Source organism: Mytilus edulis, chromosome 2 (genome assembly GCF_963676685.1).
Source record: "Mytilus edulis chromosome 2, xbMytEdul2.2, whole genome shotgun sequence".
In the NCBI taxonomy this organism is placed as follows: domain Eukaryota; kingdom Metazoa; phylum Mollusca; class Bivalvia; order Mytilida; family Mytilidae; genus Mytilus; species Mytilus edulis.
The window spans coordinates 99,314,838-99,339,086 of record NC_092345.1 but is presented as its reverse complement, the minus strand read 5'-3'; the positions used below and the strand labels follow the sequence as shown (position 1 = coordinate 99,339,086).

Below are 24,249 nucleotides of genomic sequence, written 5' to 3'. Positions count from 1 at the left end.
CCTTCCGCAAGGGCAATGTTCTTGTCGGTATTTCTTCGTTGTTTGGTTCTTCCATATATTCATCAGATGGTGTTACTTCTTTTATTTCTTCTTGACGGGGTGATGCGGGATATAATGTACAGTACCTTTACTAATATCGGGATCCTTAACCTTCTCAATAAATCCTCGGCGTTCTTGATCCTTGATTATCTGTCCATATACCTTAATTATTTCGGGATCTTGACTTAATTTTCGAATGACGTTTTCAGTTCTTCGTTTCGTAACGAAGAAGTTTGTAGGCAATGGTTCGTGATCTAGTTTCCATGGCAACTTTGCTATGTACTTGTTTTCTCGGAATTCAATTGCTGACTTTTGATTTGTTTCCATATAGTCTACCGTTTCAACATCTGTCGTATTGCTATCTACTCCTAACGACTGTAATTCCCAAAATCTTTCTAAATATTACTCCTCTGGTTTGTGCGATGTCAATATGTTGTAAATACCTACATTACTCTGTTGACGATAAGACGTCGGAATTGGACAAGACAACAAATAACCAAGTTTGGACTTTACGGCGGTTGGATCATTTCCTCTTAATATTGTATCCTCTACGAAATCCCAATAGAAATCAGCTCCAATGAGCAAGGAGATTTCAAAAGAAGAGTTGTCTTCTGTAAACGGATGAGCTAAACGTATTCCTTTCAGGTACTTGAATTCTCGTATACCATTACCGATGTAATTGCTTAACGGACTGGCGATGTTCGGTACTACTAGAACCTCAACTGGAATTTTCGTTCTATTTATCGACTCTACGTATACGCGTGCTCTTGACAAATGACGGACTTTGCTGTCGGTACAAATGCCTATAAATGTATGGTTTCTGTTCCTAGTATTTCGAAATATATTTTCGACGCTAACTCCTCGGTAACAAAAGAGCGCTGTGCTCCTTCATCAAACAAAATGTGCGTAACAACATATCGATTTCCCCCAACTGGTGCAACGGCAGTTTTTAGAAGCACGTTCGAGCGGGATTTTTCTTCAGACGAATGACAACTTTCGACGATCAATGTATTTTCGCTATCATCAACTACGGCATTAACTGACATTTGCTGATCATTAGTACATGTATTTCCATGGCAAAGACTTGTGTGGTGCTTTTGGTGGCACTGGCGGCAGCGAAATTTCGATTTACAATCTAAGGAACGGTGTGATCCTAAAAAGTTAAAACATAACTTCTTTTCTTTGACGATTGATAGGCGTGTATCGTGATCTGTAACATTTGGGCATTTTGCAGAGTCGTGTAAATTCTGGCAGAATATGCAAGGTTTTTGTCGAATATTTTGTGTTTGTCTCTCACGGTTATCGAATGTAACTACTTTACTCGGTTCACATTTTCTATTAGCGCATGTCAAAAATGATGCGGTCATTGTGGTAGGCTGCATTGAATCCATAAACGACGACGAAGGTTGTCCAGCTTCAATTATAGTGATTTCTTTCAAAATTCCACGTCTCAAATCAATCAATTCCCAATTATCGGAACCGTTTTCACCATACGATTCTCCGGAGCGGCCTAACGATTCAAGACCTCTTATATATGCCTCTAACTTGTCGTAATAAACACGTAGACTGAGTAGGTTGTTTTGTGGTGCTCTAAGTTCTAGCATAGCTTGCATATAAGCATTTGTAATCTTATGCGATTGTCCGAAACGCTCCTTTAAAAGTTTAATAGCTTCCATGTAATTTGAGTTTGTGAGCGGTAACCCGTCAATAGTTCTTGCAGCATCATTAACAAGCTGGGATTTTAAATAACTAAATTTCTGTACGTCTGTGAGTGTTACATTGTAATGGACTGAAGATTCAAAAGAGTCCCAAAATGTTTGCCAAGTCAGAATTTCTCCGTTAAACATGGGTAGAGTAAGTTTCGGCAAATGGTGATTTTGGTTGCTAGGTTGCTGAACGGGATACATTTGTGCTGTGTACGGAACAGAACTGTGTTGATTATTGTTTTCAAAAGTGTGAGAAGGTAATGCGTGATCATGCGGTGGGATATCATTATCAGTACATAATTTGTTTGCGAATGTTTTCCGTAAATTTCGTATTTTGGTGTTCAAAAAGAATTTGTACTCATCTGCATTTAGAATTTCTTCCTCGATGTCCTCCTCCTTTAAAGAATTCATAATATCTTCGTCCAATGCACTAATAATTTTCTGTTTTTGAATTAATGTCTCTAAAAGTTCAGCACTTTCTTCATTGTCCAAGTTTGAATCATCTTCCGTTTTCCGTAAAAGTCTCTTCACTGCACTTTTGTGACCAGCTCTGACTGCTTTTAGCTTGCTGTCCATCTTATCCAATGGTCACGGCACCATAAATGTGTGGAATAAACTAAATACGTCGTATATGTACTCTGCGTTGTGTTTACTTTGCGTATAATATTTAAAATGGTGAAGCCCATACCAGGTGTAAGCAACGTCACAAACATGTGAACGTAAATACGGGAAACGTAACGTTATAACTTCGAACTATTCTCAACACTATGGTCGGGTTGTTGTCTCTTTGACACATTCCCCATTTCCATTCTCAATTTTATTTCAATTTTAACATTATTTTTCAGATGAACGTGGTATTTCTGTGTAGTATTCTCAAGATTCTCTTAACGGGGTTACAGAATCATCCAAATGAACCCAGCAATTTTCGGTATACATAAATAGAAAAAGTTGAATCACAAAAATACTGAACTTCGAGGATAAATTCATAAAGGAAAGTCCCTAATCAAATGGCAAAATCGAAAGCTCAAACACATTAAACAAATGGATAACAGCTGTTATAGCACATCAAATATTATAGCTAATGCCAGATTCCCAATTGCCTCTTATTTTTAAAGAATGTCAAGAATGAATAATTAGAAAAATTATTAGTCAGACAGACAAATTATGATCATGTAAAAATAAGAATATTAATAACGTTATTCTTAGTTTTACATGATCATAATCGACATGATCTAATATCTTTTGTCTGACAAATGTTTCTTTCTAATTTTCATCTTCTTTTGTTTGTTTAAAGAATTACAAGTAAAAGTCTTTCCACATAGAAGAAATTTTTATAAGAAGATAGTTTCTTCATACTGATGCGATAAATAATGGTTTAATTATATTTTTGAGTGATATAAGGAAGTTAATATGCTCCTTCCGGTGAAATGAATGTCACTTCCGGTCTCATATGATAGCTTCTTTCACACTGATTCCAAAAATATATAGTTTATATATACTTTTGTATGTAGAATGGGAGATAATTGGCCACTTCCGGTTTGTTGGAAGATTTTTAGTCTTCAGTAATCAGTTTATGTATCTATATGACTAAATATATGGATTCTGAGTTCTTTTATATGAAAAAATTGCAAAAAAGGCTACTTCCGCTTTTCTCAAGGTGACTTCTGGTAGTCATTTTTCAAGGTCATTTGTCACCTTTAACTTTTGTACAAGGTCAAATGCCTTTATAGTGAACTTAGTTGAAGTTATAATCAAATAACCTCATATCAAGACATTTCAGGGGCACCAACTCCTACAATATGCCATTAATTTGTATCAGACTAAATGTAGCATATCTTCATTACAATAGCGCAGACATTTTGCACTTGGTCTTTTATATGTATCTTTCAAAGTGTCTGAGTAAATGCAAAAACAAGCAAAAGTCACAGTTGAGAACTTGACCTTGACCTTTGACCTTAACCTCATTTTCTAAGTTAGGACCTAGGGATTTCAAATAAAATCATTCCAGGGTTATACGGTTAACTGTGTATGAGTTAAAAAAAACATACTGACAAATTTATTTTGTAAAGGTAGATAACTCCTATAAAATTTCATCGAATCGCTTCTATCCAAATAAGCCAATATTCCTGAGGATGTAATGAACAAGGTAGAAAAAGAAATTTGTCGATATCTCTTTTTGTTACAAAGGAGATGCACTCACTTGATAAACAGTGCATAGGGAGATAACTCTTACAAAGAAAATGGTTCGGCTTAGCAGGGTGAAATTTAAAAGCGCATAAACTATACGATACAATACAATAAATATCTAAGCGACATTTTGCGAAACAAAAATTTCAGAAGTTGGCGAAAAAAAAAAAATAATAATCAGAAGAAATACAATAAGTCTTTCCACGGAAAAGTGGAAAGACTTAATAATCACCTAATATTGCGTCGTAATTTATTCGAAGTCATCTAAATGAAAGGCGGAAGATACAAATGGAATATTCAAACTAGAAGTCAAAAACAAAATGACAATGCCATGACAAAAAAATTATCAAAATACTAACAACAGTCCACCAAACACAACATGGAAAACTGGAAAAAACAGAAAAAAACAAAAACCTGATCAACACAAACCCCACCAAAAACGGGAGCCATCTGAAGAATGGTAATAAAATCCTATTCCACATCAGACACTAATTTTGTTACTCTTATAAAATATTCTGTTATGCAATATCTGATAATTAGCCAATTCGTGAGCCATCGGTCATGTAAAATTTCCAATTTCTATTTCGGCCATTAAATTGACCGAGTGTGAAACAACAAATATTTATCTTTCGTAAAAAAATATATAAGAAATACTTGTTATATTTATGACATCTTGTTAGCAGCTGTTTTTATTCTGATCTTTTAAGGTTTGTCAGTAGGAAAATATCAAATATACAAGGAGTTTCCTTTCGTTTGGTGTATTAGAGCTGTTGATTTTAATCATTTGATACAGAAATTTCTGTACTTAATCGGTAATTTTTGCTATTTTGCTATTTTGATTTTTTAGGTATGATTGACTGCGTGATCGATTTTAATAATTTCAAATTCATTTCAGACGTGGGATCAAAGCAACATTCTTACTGGTACCATTATTTGGTATTCAGCTTTTCTTTATTATCTACCGACCCCCAGAGGAAACAGCATACAGATTTCCGTATGAAGTAATTTCAAAATTCATTATTGATTCTCAGGTAAATTAAATATATATGTAATGTTTCTCAACTAAGATATCTTAATTTTAATATATACGAATTTTAACACTTATCAGAAATGAAATGTATAAATAGTAAATAATAAAAAAATATAATTGACGGATGGAAAACACTCTATGAATTTTCTAGACTGTAATTTATCGGTAAAGATATCTCAACAGTTATGGCAAAATAAACTTTAGTTTTCTACTCTGTATAGCCTTCCTTCCGACAAGATTTTCATTACTTTCGATTAAATTCCCTTTTTTGTGCCGATTGGGCGATGTTTGTGGAAGGTTTGACCCTTTCACGTATAAAATTGCTTGAAAGATATCATGGTATCCAATTACTTCTACTGATAAGCAACCACAAATGTCATTAACACTGCGAAGTTATGGTGATTTAGTATTACTTTGCATACCATTTAAAGACATAATTTTTATTAAGAAAAAAACCAAACTTGGTACTTTTTTTTATATAACTTTAAAGACTGCTTGAAAATACAGAAGACCCTCCTTTTCCAGGCTTTAACAATATTGGTGACTCTTTTTCAAATTTTTCAGTGGTGTTTTAGGGGACTGTTCACGATGAAAAGAAACGAAAGACTGTTAAATTAACAGCATTACTTAACATAGTTAAATGAAAATAAAAATTAGATAAATTTGCGGAGTTTAATTTTAAATGAGACTATACAGTAAACCTAATTTTCCTTCAGAACGTGCTGACGGTTAAATGACAGAAAAGAAATCATAAGTGTACTTTTAAATTGTAGATTATTATATACTTAATACTTAGAAGAGAGAATATGGATTGAAGAACAAATGATTTGGAAAAGATGTTAATAATTGAAAGGCGTAATCTCATCTATGTATCATTTTATTTTCTGCTAACTCAATAAGTAATAATACTGGTTACCTATTCCTCACTGAAAGTACTGCAACTTCGACTGTTAATCTAATGGTCTTCATAACGAAGAACTGATTAGAAAACAGTAAAGTTTATTATATTCAGTTTCCCAATGTATAGAAACAATCCATTCAAATATCATATTCTTTGTTTCAGGGAGCAATAGTATCGCTGGTCTTTTGTTATATGAATTCAGAGGTAACAATTTCTTTTTAAATTACCAATGTTATGTTATGTTAGTAAATAGTTATCAAAGGTACCAGGATTATAATTTAATACACTAGACGCACGTTTCGTCTACATAAGACTCATCACTGACGCTCAGATTAAAAAGCTTATAAAGCCAAACAAGTTCAAAGTTGAAGAGCATTGAGGACCCAAAATTCCAAAAAGTTCTGCCAAATACGGCTTAGGTAATCTATGCTTGGAATAAGAAATCCTAATTTTTTCGAAAAAATCAAAGTTTTGTAGCAGGAAATTTAAAAAATAACCATAATTGATATTCATTTCAACACCGAAGTGCTGACTACTGGGTTGGTGATACCCTCGGGGATGAAACGTCCACCAGCAGTGGCATTGACCCAATGGTTTGAATAGTAATCAATCCACAATGCCTTTCAACATAAAAATGGTAGCATACGCTATAAATTTATTACTTTAGGATTTCATAAGGCATATTTCGTAAATAGTGACAAACAAAAAGGTAAAATATGCTACACAGAAGAACAAGTGGTCAGTATGCTGGAGTTTCTTATCGACAACATATTTGTTGAGTTTGGAGGTAGACTTTTCCAACAAATTGTCGGCATTCCTATGAGAACAAACTGTGCGCCTCTTCTTGCCGACCTCTTCTTATTTTCATATGAATCGGAGCTCCTCCAGACACTTGTAAAAAACAAGAGAATCAATGAAGCCAGATTATTTAATTTCACTTTCAGATATATTGATGATGTTCTTTCCATAAACAATCTGAACTTTTCTGATTGGGTTCCATTAATATATCCCCCAGAACTAGAGATTAAAGAAACAACAGACACGGCTTCCTCCGCCTCATTTTTAGACTTATATCTCGAATTTGACATCTCAGTACCAGAATCTATGACAAACGAGACGATTTTAATTTTGAAATTATAAATTTCCCCCACCTTAGTAGCAATATACCAACTTCACCTGCATATGGGATATATATTTCCCAACTTATTCGATATTCAAGAGCTTGCAGCTCCTACTCAGAATTTGTAAACGTCATCAGTGTCTGAGTAGAAAGTTGATGAAACAGGGATATGTCAAAGAACGTCTCGTTTTTTTTCTAAAAAAGTTCATCGGAAGGTACCAAGACCTTGTTGATAAATATTCCGTATCAACTTCTCAAATAATACACGATGGTCTTGATGTATAGATTCTGCGTACTGATGTTGTTTATCATCTTAACAACGTGTTTTATAGTTCTTTCATTTGTCTTTGTTCTATTATTATTATTACTTTTACTTTTGAATGGTTTCATGTGATATCCGTTTCACGTGGCTCGGTACTTATACATCTCGTCAATGTAAAATTGAGAAAGGAAATGGTGAATATGTCAAAGCGACAACCACCCGACCATAGAGCAAACAACAGCCGAAGGCAACCAATGGGTCTTCAATGTAGCGAGAATTCCCGCACCCGTAGGTGTCCTTCAGCTGGCCCCTAAAATATGCATAATAGTACAGTGATAATGGACGTCATACTAAACTCCGAATTATACACAAGTGTATTGGCTTTCATTTTTTTGTGGTTTGTTTTGTATTTACGACTTTTTGTATTTCTTTTGTTCTTATAACGTGACTCTGTACTTTAAAAAATGCCGTCAATATGATATTGTTCTATTATATGTCATTATGATATATTTCTATTATGAATTACAATATACGTTGAACCACAAACGTCAAAATCATTCAATCGCGTAGTGGAATTAACTATTTTCGGATTCTTATAAATTCTATATATAAAATTTTGGACTAGTTTAAATCTCGGTCTATTTCTTAAATTTATTCTTACATACTTTTGATTTTTTAACCCTGTATGCTAACATTCCCATGAAAATTTTAAAATTGTTTGTACGCACATTGAACGACAAATTTATGTGACGTATAAAATTGTCTGACGTCAGACACTCAAATCAATAAATGTGTTCGTAGATAGTAGATGTTTTTGTGTTCTGTTAAATTGTTCCTTTTAAAATTGTTAAACGATGATGACTGATGTACCCATATTTTGACTATTTTATTTATTGTGTCTGTTTATTTAACGCATCAATGTAAAAATATCGGAAATTTATGAGACTGTCATTAAAGTGAGAGGGTTAGCGCTATAGAACCAGGTTTAATCCACCATTTTCTACATTTGAAAATGCCTGCACCAAGTCAGGAATATGACAGTTCTTGTCCATTCGTTTTTGATGCGTTTTGTTATTTGATTTTGCCATGTGATTATGGACTTTCCCAATTGATCTTCCTCTAAGTTCAGTATTTTTGTGATTTTACTTTTTAATACGCCAGACGCGTAAGTCATATAAAAGGTAGAACTATGATGTTGTCTCGTTACGTTTGAGCAAAGCAATAGTAAGAGACGGGTGAAGAATCAAATTCACCGAAATCCTTTTAAAATATCCAACCAGGAAATAATAATAATCAATAGCATATAAACTACAAAAAGTCCTCTATGTTGAGTTTGGAATGCTTGCAAACATGTATTTCGAGTCCCATTCAACGATAACAATAAAGAACAAACACACATGCTCTATAGAGAATTTAGGTTGTCAGTTTGTTCATCTGTTTTGTTGTTCTGGTTTTTTCTCGCTAGGATGTTTTCCTTAAGTGACGAAACATGGATTTTGTAATCACAAGGCACTCTGTATCTTCTGCATATGATTTTCTTGGTAACCTCGAATAAACTCTTCATACAATTTCATTTTACGTTGCACACTGGTTCAATGTATTTTTACTTCAATTGATTTCAATCATATCTGAACTAAGTGTCGTTTTGTTGTTGGGATGTACAAGTACCCGGTCAGGTCACGTGTTTTGTTATATGTACTTCAACTTGTATTCATCTAATTAGTTAAGCCTTTTTCAACTAATTCTTATGTGGTACTGGTACAATACTGTCCCAGGTTAAGGGGATGGTTGGGATCTCGCTAACATGTAAAAACTCGCCACAAATGTATGTATGTGCCTGTCCCCAGTCAGGAGCCTGTAATTGGCGTTTTGTTAGCACTGTGTTACATATTTCATTTTCGTTCCTTTTTTTGTGCATTAATTTGGTAGTTAGTTTTCTGGTTTGAATTGTTTAACATTTTTGAATTCGAGGCCTTTTAAAACTGACTATGCGGTATGGCATTGAAGGCCGTACGATGACCTATAGCTGTTAATTTCTATATCATTTGGTCTCTTGTTGAGAGTTGTCTCATTCGCAATCATAGCATATATATCTTTTATTTTTATGTATAGTAGAGAATAATCGAATGAACTAAATCTCTTTGATGAAATATTTATGTCAGATGTATTAGATTATATTAGAAACAAAGTTACTACTGTAGGTAATATAGAAACAAACAAAGTTACTACTGTAGGTAATATAGATTTATGAACGAATTGTTTGTTAATTAGTTATGAATACATTTTGCATGACAACTAATATGTCCTGAGAGAAAAAAATTATTCGATAGAAACAAACAAAAAAATAACTTTAACTTAAAAAACATTGTCAACCTAAAATTACACAATTATTGTAATATTTGTGATAAAATGTGCTAATGCTCTGAATATTCTAAATTTAATTTGAACTACAAACAGTATCAAACTTATTTCTGTTTTATTCGTAACTTTTTGTAAATTGTTTGAATCAAAGCGTAGTGACGATAGGATCAATAAAATACACATCATTACTCAACTGATTTTTAGACAAAATATATACATTATAAACATTTATAAACCAAGAAAAACACTTTTAGCAATAATGTTTGTTGCAAGACAGAGTTAGATATGAAAAGATAAATTAAGTTATCAACAAGAATGGACATAGATCATCGATATTTTAAAAAAGCATTATCTGTGCAGTAGACTTCCATGAAAGATCTTCATATAAATCTAGTCTTATTTTTTTTACTTTACCATAATAACATAAGGGACATGAAAATAATAGACAAATTTCAATGACGTTTGGTGCAAACATGTTTAACCAAGAGACTGACTGACTACTTTATCTTGCTGTGTAATATATGTTACTTTTTATTTTACTTTAGGTACATTCATCATTGAAATATTGTTGGCATGGCACTGAACTACCCTGTACCCGTGGAAACCAAAGAGACTTTGTGAACAATTTTTCTGCTAGTCACATATCACTAACAAACATTCGTTCAAACATTCAAATGAATGGATATAACAAAGCTTTTCAACTCAAGAAAGCTATCAAAATAGATGACTAAACACACGAATATGTATTTGCGTAAAACAACAACTGTTCAGGCACTGTTAATTGTCATTGTCATTTTTTTTAATCTATATGCCTTTAAACCGTTTGTAAAGACATAAATCATATCATTCTTTTTGATTTATTCTAAAAATTGTCACTATTAATGAAATCTAATCCAAGGTTTATTTACCAACCACGATTTTTAAGACTATGTAGAAAACGAAGATATAAGATAATGAGGAAAAGTAAAACATATTAGACAATGTAGAACAGTAGAATGAATGAAAAAAAAAATACCATCAATTAAACCAGGGTTAACATTACTAAGCTAAACTAGTGAAAAAATGGTATGAATTATATATGTAGTATATTATAACAAACCGGTCATTAGAATACCTATTGAACACCGATGCTCATTTCCCTTATAAAACATTTAAATTCATATTTGATCAAACACGACATTGTAGAAACGGTAACATTTATTAAAGCTATTTTATGGTATAGCAACAACAAAAGCTCAAACACATCAAACGAATGAAAAAAGAAAAGAAAGGATTGAAAAAGAGCAGTAACTACTGCTTCTATTACTGTCTAATGTTAGGTTTGACTGAGGGAATCATAATCAACGACGAAAAAATATAAGTGTGGACTTGTAATCACGGATGCTCAAATTTGTATTAAAAGAAGATTGTCATTTTTTTCTACACCATTAACAATATCTTATTCAATGCACATAGAAATATTTGTTATGGTAAAAATATACATATTTTTATAGATTTCTGATAATTTCTGATGAAATTCTAACCCGGTATATTATGAAAACGCATATTCTTTGACGTCTCCGTTTATATGAACGGTTTTCTCAAATTTAGGACCATCATAACATCCATTTCTTTGGCTTGTCAGACGTATTGATGACATTTGGGTCGCTGACTGGTTCCGGGAGATACTTTTCTTTGTTTTATATGGGAACTGTAAATGGATAATACGAAACTGGTACTTTAACGCTGTGTGCACCTAAAAGACATTTTTTAAATATAATATATCAATAATATAGGTCAAATTATATAGCTCTGATACTTTTTAAAATCAATAAAGTAACTACTATATCAATCTTAATCTACTGTCTATTAAAGTAAGTTTAATATACGTTTCTTTAAAGTTTAATTAAATCTTTTTCATATAATGAATCGTTCGTTCTTTGCAAATGTGACATGATCATAAATATTTCCAATATGCAATGTATTTCATTAATTATAACGTCTTTGCCTTTTCCCTAAAGAAATGGAATTTATCAGGCAGTTTCATTTTTCAAACATGACAATAAATTTTACTAAAACTATATCATGTGACAATACTCACTTCTCCGTTCATGTAGAAAAATATTAATGACACTAAGGATCCCTGTCAAAAAGAGAAAAAAAATCAAAAGCTAGAAAGATTTTTATTCTGGCATTGATTCATCCAAAAAAAAATTAAAGTACATTGTAGTGACGAGCAAATTGTATACTGTTAATTCAGAAATTATTGCGATGATTTAATTATTGCGACAGGGGTATAATCGTAAATATTTCAAACTCGCATTTTGTAATTGTTTTAAATACATAAAATGAATAGGATTTTATCTCAATATCGCAAAAATTTAAATTGCATTTTTGGCTTAAATGAGAAAATCGCAATAATAATTGTACGAAATAGTTTCTGAAATTATAGTATTAAAATCTTTAACAGTTTTTTGGATATTCTAAATGAAAAGTGGCGTCATTTTTTGTGTTACGGAATTGGTCAACTAAACGTGTGAATTTTAAGTTTTTTTTAATGTCCTTATCATAATCATTCATACAAAAAAGAAAGCAAATTATGGTTTGCGCTAACTAGAAATGGTTTAGTATCTATGTTCTTAAATTATATATCCGTCAGTTTTACTATAACATTAAATCTGCCCGTAGGACATAAATTATGGAAACCTTTGATTGATACTTCTGCAGAGAAACTTATTTTCTGTCGAACACAGATAAGTTCGATTTTAATTCTCGTCATTCAATTTTGTATTACTTTTATTGTACTAATGGAACACGTACTTTAGTCAAACGATAATTTGCAGTTTTTTTAGGTAGAGCAATAACTTGATTAAAAATGAAAAATAATAAACTTATTCAAGCCTTTCAAATTTATGCTACTTTAATTGAAATGAACTCGTTGATATTATCTGGACACTTTAGGTGTATATGTAAATTTCTTTGTCACTACATCTATCATTAACATTTCGAAATTGATGTTTATGATATAAAATGTTCCTTCCTCGCATTATGTTTGGACACAACAAGTTTGATCTTAGAAAGCCTGAAAGCACAATATCTTTGTTGAATTAAGTCTTGCCTCATATCTTATTATTAATGACAATTTCATAAAAGAAGGCTACTTTTTGCAACTTTGTAATTAATGGAATAAAATTCTAATGCAATAATACAAGACACAATCCCAAACTGAAACCATACCGTCTCCTTAAATACAATGATTATTCATTGATGAATCTGAAAAAAACTTAGAACGGTTACCACTGTCTCTTGGTATTTATTTAATTTATAACCTGGGAATTTTAGATAAGTAGATAATAACAATCAAGACCAAGGAGTAAACAAAGACTCAATAAACCAAAAGACATTTACATCAACAGTCATAAATAATGAATAAAAAACGACACGAACTGCACTAAAAACCGGGGGTGGAATCAGGTGCTCCGGAAGAGTAAGCATTTCCTGCACCGTATACGGCACCCGTCGTGTTATTTCTTTGTTCAGTTCGGTAATGATGGAAAGTTATAATGACTGAGGAAGAATATCAGATATGATTTCTGACACACTTTTGTCATAATGGCCAATCAGCTCATGATGGCGACCGTAAAATTTCTTGAGTGATGACCTTAATTTGATTGATTCATAGCCCTGTCTTAGCAACTTTTGAGAAAGCATTATTCCTCGTTCAATAAAACGAACGTACTTTGAGCTAGCTCTAGAGTAATGTATCAATTGAGACACATATACTCCATATGCTCTTGCCGCTGGGATGTTGATACACAGAAATGGAAAGTTGACTATAGGAAAATTAAAATCATCGCGTTTATCATACATTTTGGTATTTAACCTACCATAAGTAGTCATTTCGAGAAAAAGATCTAAATATGAAGCAGATTTATCTGTGTCGGTAGTATCTTTAATTTCAAGTTCACTTGGATATATTAAATGTAAGTGATCACTGAATATGTTATCATTAAGAGACAGTACATCATCAATATACCGAAAGGTGAAGTTAAAAGACTGGGCTATTTTCTTTTCTCCTTTCTGTACAAGCCCTTGGATAAATTCTGCTTCATAGGAATACAAAAACAAATCTTCAAGTAGAGGAGCGCATTTGGTACCCATTGGGATTCCAATAGTCTGTTGGAAGACCAAACCTCCAAATTTCACAAATATGTTGTCAATTAATGTTGTCAAGATGTAATATATAATGTTAGTATTGAACCAGAATCTATTGAATCCATAATCAGATCAAAATGGTTAGAAAGCCAAACAAGTACAAAGTTGCAGATTATTAAGGACTCCAACATTCCAAAAAGTTGTACCAAATACGGATAAAATAATCTTTGCCTGGGATAAGAAAATCCTTAGTATTTTGAATATTTCATACTTTTGAAAAGAGTAAATTTATAAAAATGACCATATAATTGATATTCATATCAACACCAAAGTGCCGACTACTAGGCTGATGATAAGATTCTCGTGAACTAACAGTAAAAATGCAGCAATATCGACTCAGTGGTAGTAAATGAAATAAACACTTAATAAATTTCGTACTTCCGAATTATATACCTTTGAGACTGTCTTAGATGTTTAGCTGTAGGATCAGGCAATAGTCAATAAGAATGTCAATAACAACTGTCATTTACATGATAAACTGGTTTCAATTTAGGATTTAATCTTTTTTTAATAATGTTTAATTAAATTCTGAAAGTGTTTTTCTAACCTTATTTGCTTAATCAACACATTTGAATGCAAAGCAAAATAGATTCACTGTTGATGCATTTATTACTATTTTATATTTTCATGTAACAAATAAGTAATGAGTATGTGTCATGTTGGATTCGTCTTCTCTGTTTGTTGCAACAATGGTATTTCTGAATGGATTACTAGTTCAATGTCAGAATACTTAACTTTATATTCATTGATGTTTCGTGAAATGTGTACATAAAAGCGTATATTTTAGTATTCATATAATAAAATTTATTTTGGATTACAATCGTGATGATTTGTGTTAACTATAAAACAAAGACAGTATATAAACTCATCAAAGATACCAGGATTGAGATTCAAATATTATACGAATTCAATAGAATATGTTATGCAATCGAAGAAAATATTGATTTTATGATAACTTTAAGTTATCGAAGTTTAAACAAAATGATCTAAATATCTAAACAAATTACTAAACTAAAAGATAAAATTGCATTTCCATCTAAGGCAAGCATAAACTTTATAACATATTATTACGTGCTATAATTATATAATAGTTCTTGAAAAACTACGGGCAGTCCATGTATCACGATAATGACCAGTTTTTCAAGAACTATTATGTTTATTTCATTGAGAAACCATGTTTTGGAAAATTCTCATAAATTCAAAATGCCTACAGCGAACTCGAGTAGTTGTACGATTTCTATGGCAAAGAGTGAAGACCAGTCGTAGTAATACTGCCATTCATTTTAGTGCAATTTTTCAGTATATAAATACTTATTAATCAAGTTATCTTTAATTTTCTAATTAACAAAAACATATAATAAACAATTCAACAACTTAAATATAATCATATATTAAAAACAGGAACATGGTTTATAAAAGATACTTCTCTCTCAAAAGAGAAACCACGTCCCACCGGTCATTAACAGAGAAATCAAGCCCCAACGGTCATTATCAGACGGAAACGACGCCCCACCGGTCATTATCATGTAAAAGTTCGTTAACGACCGGTTTTCTGGTCCGTTTTTTCTGTTAATGACCGATGGAATTTATTACTGAAGAATTACGAATGTCATGTGACCCCTTTTAATCCAATAATAGGATCTTATTCTCAACTGATATGAAATAATGATAAATAGTCTCTATTGATGTTTCATAAATTGGATTTTGTAATTGGAGTATATTTAATTCACATGTATAATTATTTTAAACATACCCCATTTACAGAATTTGACAAAATGTGTTGAAACATACTCTTATAAAATTTCGGCTTTGAACAGCACTAATCAGACATGAATTGTCAAAAATGCGCATTCGGTCAAGAAAATTGGAGTCGTTAATGTTATTACAACTACCAGCTTGATACATGTTCCTCTATCGGTTGACTGTTACTCCCTGTGGGTATCAACAGCTTAGTAGCGATAAAAAAAAAGATATAGTTTTTCTCGAAACTTTCTGTTTTAAAATTTTGTAAATCAGTTTAAATTATGGAATGTTTCTCCCTCATGTATAGCTCTGTTTCCTTGTCCATGTATGGTTTCATTTTTGTTGTGTTATTATTTGGTTTAATCAGTTCTTCAACGTTTGTATTAAGTTTTGGATCAAACAATATTTTGAGCAACACTGACAAGTATTGTCGCAATGGACATCCTGTACAGTTTACTTGTTACCACCGTTAGTATTATAACTACCACTGGGTCCATGTATCTGCCGATTGACTATTGTTCTCCTAGTGTATCACCCGCTCATTAGCCAGTACCTCAACATTTTGCTGTCAAATTCTTCAAAATGCAACGATAATCATACAATCGTCAAATGGAAAATCATTGATAAGAGATATCAACATTTTCCAAAGGGAATAGACAAATAATGAATAAAAAAAAATGTCTAATGTTAAATGGTAGGTTCGACAATTTTGAATCATGAAAATTGTCTACCGCAAATTTTATATAAACAGTGATGCTGGTTGACCAATAGGATACGTGGGTATCATTTGCTTATTAGTCAGTGTTTCGGAATTGGAACGATTTATAACTTATCTTTCCTAACTTCTTTCGCGTTTATTTATATATACATGAAAGATAAAGAATGAACGGTTCAAACTCCTTCAAACAAAGTTGACCTTATATTGATTTGGCTATTACATTTATTGATCCTAAGAGTATATAGCTCTTCACGTTTATTGATCCTAAGAGTATATAGCTCTTCGCGTTTATTGATCCTAAGAGTATATAGCTCTTCACGTTTTTCTGTACTTTTGACTTATGAATTATCTTATTTTGTTTAATTTTTTTTGTCTACTGGAATCTAAAATAGACTGCTTTTAATGGAAGAAAAATGTACCATATTTTCATAGGAAATATACCTGAGAATCTATGATGACTTTAGACACAATTTCATAGAGAAGACGGTTTGCTTTCTCCGCTGGTGGTCTGTATGTTATGAAGAATAGCTGAATGCCAAACAATGGAACCAGAAGAAATGTCGCCTTAAGACCACGTCTGAAATGAATTGTATAATAAAATTGTGCACTTCGAATTAATTTAATTTTCATCTTATTAAAAAAAAAGTCTATGCCAACTAGATAACCATGACATAATAATAACAAAAGTAAAGTACCATGAGAAAATTATTTCACCTGTGATCACACAGGTATATGCGCGTTTTCTGACAAATGGTATTACCTGAAATATCAAATTTCAAATTTTTCATAGTAAAAGTTATGAACAAAAATTATATAAAATGTCCTGTACCAAGTCAGGAAAATGGCCATTGTTATATTTTAGTTCGTTTCTGTGTGTGTAACATTTTAACGTTGTGTTTCCGTTGTGTCGTTTGTTTTCTCTTATATTTGAATGTGAATTCACATTACTATAAGACGTGTCATGGTACTTTTCTACCCCAAATTCATGTATTGGGTTTTGATGTTATATTTGTTATTCTCATCGGATTTTGTCTAATGCTTAGTTAGTTTCTGTGTATGTTACATTTTAATGTTGTGTTGTTGTTCTCCTCTTATATTTGATGCGTTTCCCTCAGTTTTAGTTTGTTACCCCAATTTATGTTTTTTTGTCCATAGATTTACGAGTTTTGAACAGCGGTATACTGCTGTTGCCTTTATTATACCTTGTCAATACATCAAAACCTTGTTATCGGATTCAAATGATTTTCTGTTTCAAACAAAAAAGTTGAAAAAATAGTGTATATTGAAACCACAAGTAACACTGACAAAAAGGGTTACGACAATTCGAGTGTAAAACGCTTGATTGTCTATTTTGACCTTTACAAAAAAAAAATGTTTTCACAAAATAAAATCAAACTCTAAGGCTAATTCAAAAAGGGGAAAAACTAGAAAACCTAACAAAAACAAATGCTTGAGCATTCTTATCAATAGAAAAAATTGTTATATTATTGAATTGTACATTTTTCTTCCATTAATTTTTCATAACAGTTGTCAAATGTTTTCGTAAACCTTTAGGTTTTCATCCTTTTCTTACTTTTTACAGTTTTTATAAGCTAGACAACGAAAAATAAAAAATACAGCACTGGAATGATAAGGTTTTCCGTGGACAGTTCTCATGACACAACAAGTGACAATATTATAACTATTTCTGTGATAACTATTATTAATCGGATAGGCAAATAGAAAACTAATGTCATCCTTTGCAATGTCATAAACAAAAAACAAATAAACGTCCTTTATTTGGTGATATTTTCAAACGAAAATCGTTTTTCGTATTGTTGTATCAAAAAGAAAAAACGAATTACTTCGCGTATTTTTATTATTTTTATTCCAATATATTTTTAATATTCAAACAAAATTATAAAATTGCACATTTGCTGTATAGCATTTTATCAAGACTAACGTGTTAGTCTACATAACCTTAAAAGTAGTCACTCAGCTTTCGTTCATAAGTATTGTTATATATTTTAAATTTCGAATCACATATTTACGGATCAAAATGTGTTTTTAATAACACCAACTAAATTTTCAGTATATTTGAAAAATTGATAAAAAGTAAACAATAAAAAATTAAAATGAGTGCAGAAAAGTTTAATTGTTCAAAATAGTACCTTTTTCTGCCATTTTTTGGTTTCCCTTCTCCAATCACCAGTTTATTGAATAACCGTTTCACAAATGATATCGGATATGTACTTTACCTCGTAACTACAATTCCCTTCCCTTTCATTAATGTGACCTACGAATTAGACTATGTACTGGATTTGTTATCACATAAGCAACACGACGGGTGCCACATGTGGAGCAGGATCTGCTTACCCTTCCGGAGCACCTGAAATCCCCCCTAGTTTTTGGTGGGGTTCGTGTTGTTTATTCTCTAGTTTTCTATGTTGTGTCATGTGTACTATTGTTTGTCTGTTTGTCTTTTTCATTTTTAGCCATGGCGTTGTCAGTTTATTTTCGATTTATTAGTTTGACTGTCCCTTTGGTATCCTTCGTCCCTCTTTTATTGCAAATCAAGATTATGATAGTTGTTATTAATTCGTTTGATGTGTTTGAGCTTTTGATTTGCCATTTGATTAGGGACTTTCTGTTTTGAATTTTCCTCGTCGATCGGTTATTTTGTGATTTTACTTTTTGCACATTATATGGTATTTATCCTACACCATTAGAGATTTATTATGATTAAAGTGAATTCATTGACCTACATCTCACTTAACGGTTATACTACTATTGCCTTTATTAACTGCAGTGAAATGGGAGAGAAGAATAAAGCTTATCTAGGATAATATGCCTTTAATTGTGTACGCCAGATGAGCATTGCGTCTTAACATAACTCCATATTGCCTCTCAAATTATTTAGTTTTTAGGCCAAATAAAAGAGAAATTAAGAGGAAACCTTGCTTCCCATAAAAAAAATCTGGCTTTAGCCAAAAATGTTTTGTTTAAAATTAACCTTAGTATTTGAAGAAATTTATATTATAGAGGCCATGATATCTTACAATTATATATCTGTCACATCAAGGCAACCATGATACATGTATATGAAAATTCAGTATTTTCTTTCTTTTTTTTATTGCAGTAAGCAATATGTATAGATAATGTAGACAATGGAACAAATGTTCTATGATTAAAACGATCGGCTTTAAACTGGACATCGAATTTTACCTGTAGTTACTTGGTTCGTTAGGGTGACTTTGAAGTCTGGTCAACATTATCCTGAGAATACTACACAGAAACATTAGGTTTAACTGAAATAAATGAATTTATTATCAGTAATACAGACGATATGAAGAGAATAGAAATGTAAACCTATGATCTGAGCCTAACATCTCATAACGGGAGACCAAAAGCAAGTTTACTTCCATTGAAAAGCACTTAACTACCCTATTTTACTCACAGGGTACTAATAAGTATTTTATCTAAGGTACCAGGCTTACTCGGTGCTTGTCGTTTATTTTTCGTTCAATTTTTTGTACATTAACTAGGCCGTTAGTTTTCTCTTTTGAATTGATTTGAATTGTCGTTTCAGGGCTTTGCTCATTGTTGAAGGCCATACGGTGACCTACAGCTATTAATTTTAGTGTTATTTTTGTCTCTTGTGGAGATTTGTCTCATTGGCAATCATACCACATGTTCTGTTTTATATTTATGAATTTAAATACGCTAGACGCGCGTTTCGTCGTCTGCATTTAATTGATCAATGACGCTCACTCGATTATTGAGGACCCAAAATTCCAATAAAATACTATCCATATACCAAATAAAAACATTATGGACTCAGACAATGACAATACCAATACTGGATACTAAGCAATAAAAGGCCCTGGTATACCAAAATGTGAAACAAAAGAGAACATCAACAACCTGATGTATACCCCTCTTACGTTTGACACTTTCGAAACAATTTACAACCTCCTCTGAATATGTATTGATTTATAATCTTGTCTTGCAAGAGACACGGTAAAATTATAGTTTAAGTTGGCTTTGAAATCAGTACTTCGAGGAGGTCTCATAGATCTTTAAAAAAAAAAAAAGGTAATTTCAGTTACTTCGTGGTCCCTTCGATTTTTTTAAAATTATATTGCAACGGATAATTCATAGCAACTGAAATACATTTCAACGCCTAATTTGGGCTATTGAATAACACTTGTCAATCAGCAGACTTCATAAATAAACACAACATTAGTTAATCGATATTTCAATTTCATAAGTCAATTTAAAAAAATTAAATAAGATAATGAAACAAAACTGAGGAAATTGCATGAGCTCCAAAATGAAGCGAGAAGGGGGGCGTCGGTAACAGAGACAACATAACACATTCTTGAATGGTTACAAACAGTTAAACTACAAATAGGAAGGCTGTTCTTGTTTATATAAAAAAAAGACTGCGAAAACATGTCGGTATTGAGTAAAGACACATACATATCGTATCGGTCAACCAGTTAATCGTTCTTCTTTGTAAATCTGTTGGGTTTTTTGTGCATGGAGTATACGACTGTTAACGAAGTGTTATTTAATATCTTAAACTTACCAATATGCATATGAGGTTTGGAATGTATAATATCCATTCGTAGATACCTATATTTTTAACCCAGCAGCTAAAATATACAAAAACCTTATTTATAATTAAAATGTCTATAAAAAGACTATTAACATACAGCAATAATGTAGCAGTGAATAATTCCATCTCTAAATACATTACTTGTTCAAAAGTGCTGAATGCTTCGTTCTTTATTTTGTTATTAATGGTTTAATTGAGCCCCACTGATAAGTCTTTTCTAGACGAAACGCGTGTCTTACGAAGAAATAATGAGCCTAGTAATTTTCATTTTTTTTTAATCGTGAGAAAAATGACATTCAAATTTATGTAGTTGTCTAATGTTTCTTGTCTTAATAATGTTCAAGTTGCCCAAAAACCATGAACTCTTTTTTTATGTTTTGTCATCTAATTTCAAATACCGACGCCTACATATATTGCTGTTTTATTGTCTTTTCTACGTTAATTATTTTGTTTAAGAGATGAAACAACGGTTTGATGCTTATTACAATACTTCTCACATTAATATAAAAACAAAATCATACTAAATTAAATATTCAAGCAAATTAATACGATACAATCTCTTTAGTTTGGTATGAACATGCGATATCTATTTGCACGTGGAACACAGTTATTTTGTAGAGTATTTCTGTTAGACAATACATTCAAATTAAAACAATCGTACCTGACATTTACAATGTAGTGTACTACTATTGGGACAAATAGTATATAAATTATAGAACATTCTACCAGCTCTAACTCAAAATATTGACAATTCTATGGTAAGGGGTCTAAAATTCAGTTTGACAACTTCAGACATACTAGATTGTGACCTTTCTTAACTGGTCCAAATCGCGTCTTAACATAGAGATTCAGCATTCAATTTTGTTTAGCTTTAAAATGTAATTTTATTCACTTATCTAATGTTTCATTCATGAAATATAAAGACATGAATTTGGAAAGAGTATGAATCTTTTTGTAAGTTATACACTGTCCACAGTAGTGACTATATGTGTCATATGGTCATGGAAAACCTACGTTTTGAAACATAGCTATAATAGTATCGAAAGAGCGTATTCATAATGCGCTATATAAAGTCTCACAAGGACGTATTACTCACTCATAATCAGCTGTAGTAAGTCTCACAATAACATAAACCAATATAGGTATCAACGAACCTCCTGTAAAATATAATAATTTATTTTTAATGAAGTTTCCTGGAATTTGGACTAAAATAAATCCGTAATGCAATTTTAATAATGTTCTAACAAATGATTTATTTGAAACACACGTCGTTGATTTATTTTTATTGCTGCTTAATTGTTAAATGTATTATAACTTCATATCTGTCAGAATCGTCACCATTTTTTGAGTGATTTCTTTATAGTAAATGCAATGCAAACAATAACATTAATTGAATACTAAATGTTCCTGTTCTATATATACGAACTGGCTTTAACTTGATTTCGTCTTGTCAGTAATATTTTTACATTTGGGTTAATAGGAAATAAATTTAGATTAATGTTTAAAAAGGTTCTTCTTCGAAAAATAATGTTACATTTGTGTTTATCGATCACAAAGCATCCTTGGTATCATTTCTTTCTGTGTCATAAAAGTATCGAAAATATTTCTAAATGAGATGGCGCATGATTAAAATTCAGTTCTATTGTCAGTGAAATTGTATAATTATTGTTTGTAATTATTTGTCTATAAATCCAATGATAACCTTTAACACTGCAGATTTTCAAATCTGTGCAAATGTATTTCATGCTTATTAAAATCATATTGCAAAAATGCCAATACTGTTATTCCCTATGGTACTACATACGAAAATGCATGTAACAAGTCAGGAATATGCCAGTTGTTGTCCATTTGTTTGATGTTTTTTGAGCTGTTGATTTTGCTATTTGATTATGGACTTTCAATTTGAAATTTCAGTATTTTTGTGATTTAACTTTTTACAACACGTAGCAAATATCTTTCCCTATTAGTTTTTCGTCATCTTCTGAAGAAAAATCTGTTTTACCAAAAAAGAAAAAGAAAATACAGAAGTCCAAGTCAAATCCAAAAGAGAACTCCATATAAACTGACATAATTAAACGCTTTAAATCAATGCCTTCAAAATGGCAGATCAGGCATGATAACTTACGGCATACCATTACTATGATGCATTATTCTCAATCTCATATAAATTGTGGACATCAAATTGTGTAATACATTAAAGAACAAGCCACAAATACGACAAAATAAAAGAATAAAATAAAATAACTAAAATAAAAAAGAACAAATTAAACAAGGAAATTTGAATGGAATTCCCTTCACAGTTGGCAAAATTTCAAGCATAACATTTTGTTTTTCAAACTAGAATTATGCGCTTCTTTTATCAAATTATCTAAAAGAGGGACGAAAGATACCAGAGGGACAGTCAAACTCATTAATCGAAAATAAACTGACAACGCCATGGCTAAAAATGAAAAAGACTAAATGTATAATATGCAATATTAATCCAGACAGTGAATTTTGACTTTTAAAACTTACCCCATCCAGTAATGTAATACCAGGTAAGATTTTTAGGAACTCTGAAAGCTTGTATCAGTAACCGATGCAAGTAAAACCCTTCACAAAACATCCAAAAGTAATTACAAGTTGAACAGTACCTATGTACTGCATATAACACTCTGCAAAATATCTGTAACAAGAGAAAAGGTAAGTATAAACTTATAGTACACATCTTATCTTTAGAAGCTTAATTCGATATTCTGATGTTAATTCGGCAACCGGGCATTAGGAGTTGGCTGCCATTATTGCAATGAAGTTGAAGAGATGAAAACACATACTAATGTTTATTTGTAATTTTCGAACTTAAATGCATCAGCGCAGTTTTGTTAAAATACCATCAACATTTTGTGTCGTCGTAATTTATACACATATTAAATATTACCCTGTTACAGCGCTATTCTTCTTGCAACTTAGTTTATATATCAGTATAGTATTAAGACCATTAACAATGTGCAAACACCATCCCATGTAATTAGCCTTAAAATGACATGACATCACAAAATATAACAAATTCCAACAAAAAACCAATATTGCAGACAGGAACCAATGACAACCACTAAATTAAACTTGGGACAAACACGACTAGAACGGGGTTGGGTTAAACATATTTGATTGAACTAAACTATGCGCCTTATATACGGCAGTAGTGAAAACGCACGACAGAAGAGGAAAAATTAAAAAAAAAAAATTATCTAACAAATAGACAAATACATGGAAAAGTACCAATCTAAGAGGACTCTCGGTGACTTAATACTGGTTTCAATGCTTTGTGTTGTCAAGTTTCAAAGCAAGCCAATACGACTAAACTCAATAAACTTGTAACTAAATAAATAGACAAATATGGCTGTCAAGT

General features: G+C 31.6%; 2 protein-coding genes across 2 annotated transcripts in view; one reads left to right on the top strand and one right to left on the bottom strand.

Moving 5' to 3' along the window:
- The window catches only part of LOC139511118 (calcitonin gene-related peptide type 1 receptor-like), a 29,186-nt gene extending 18,737 nt beyond the window's left edge, over window positions 1–10,449 (top strand). The window contains exons 8-11 of the mRNA XM_071297691.1: window positions 2,591–2,673; window positions 4,828–4,963; window positions 6,026–6,067; window positions 10,152–10,449. Of these exons, the coding sequence (XP_071153792.1) occupies window positions 2,591–2,673; window positions 4,828–4,963; window positions 6,026–6,067; window positions 10,152–10,337 (447 nt within the window). The 3' untranslated portion in view covers window positions 10,338–10,449. The remainder of the gene's footprint in view (window positions 1–2,590; window positions 2,674–4,827; window positions 4,964–6,025; window positions 6,068–10,151) is intronic.
- Window positions 10,450–10,616: 167 nt separating this feature from the next.
- The window catches only part of LOC139513625 (calcitonin gene-related peptide type 1 receptor-like), a 40,229-nt gene continuing 26,596 nt past the window's right edge, over window positions 10,617–24,249 (bottom strand). Inside the window, exons 5-11 of the mRNA XM_071302285.1 lie at window positions 23,376–23,526; window positions 21,958–22,018; window positions 20,832–20,898; window positions 19,466–19,548; window positions 16,703–16,838; window positions 11,687–11,728; window positions 10,617–11,341 (exon numbers count right to left, since the gene is read on the bottom strand). Of these exons, the coding sequence (XP_071158386.1) occupies window positions 11,138–11,341; window positions 11,687–11,728; window positions 16,703–16,838; window positions 19,466–19,548; window positions 20,832–20,898; window positions 21,958–22,018; window positions 23,376–23,526 (744 nt within the window). The 3' untranslated portion in view covers window positions 10,617–11,137. The remainder of the gene's footprint in view (window positions 11,342–11,686; window positions 11,729–16,702; window positions 16,839–19,465; window positions 19,549–20,831; window positions 20,899–21,957; window positions 22,019–23,375; window positions 23,527–24,249) is intronic.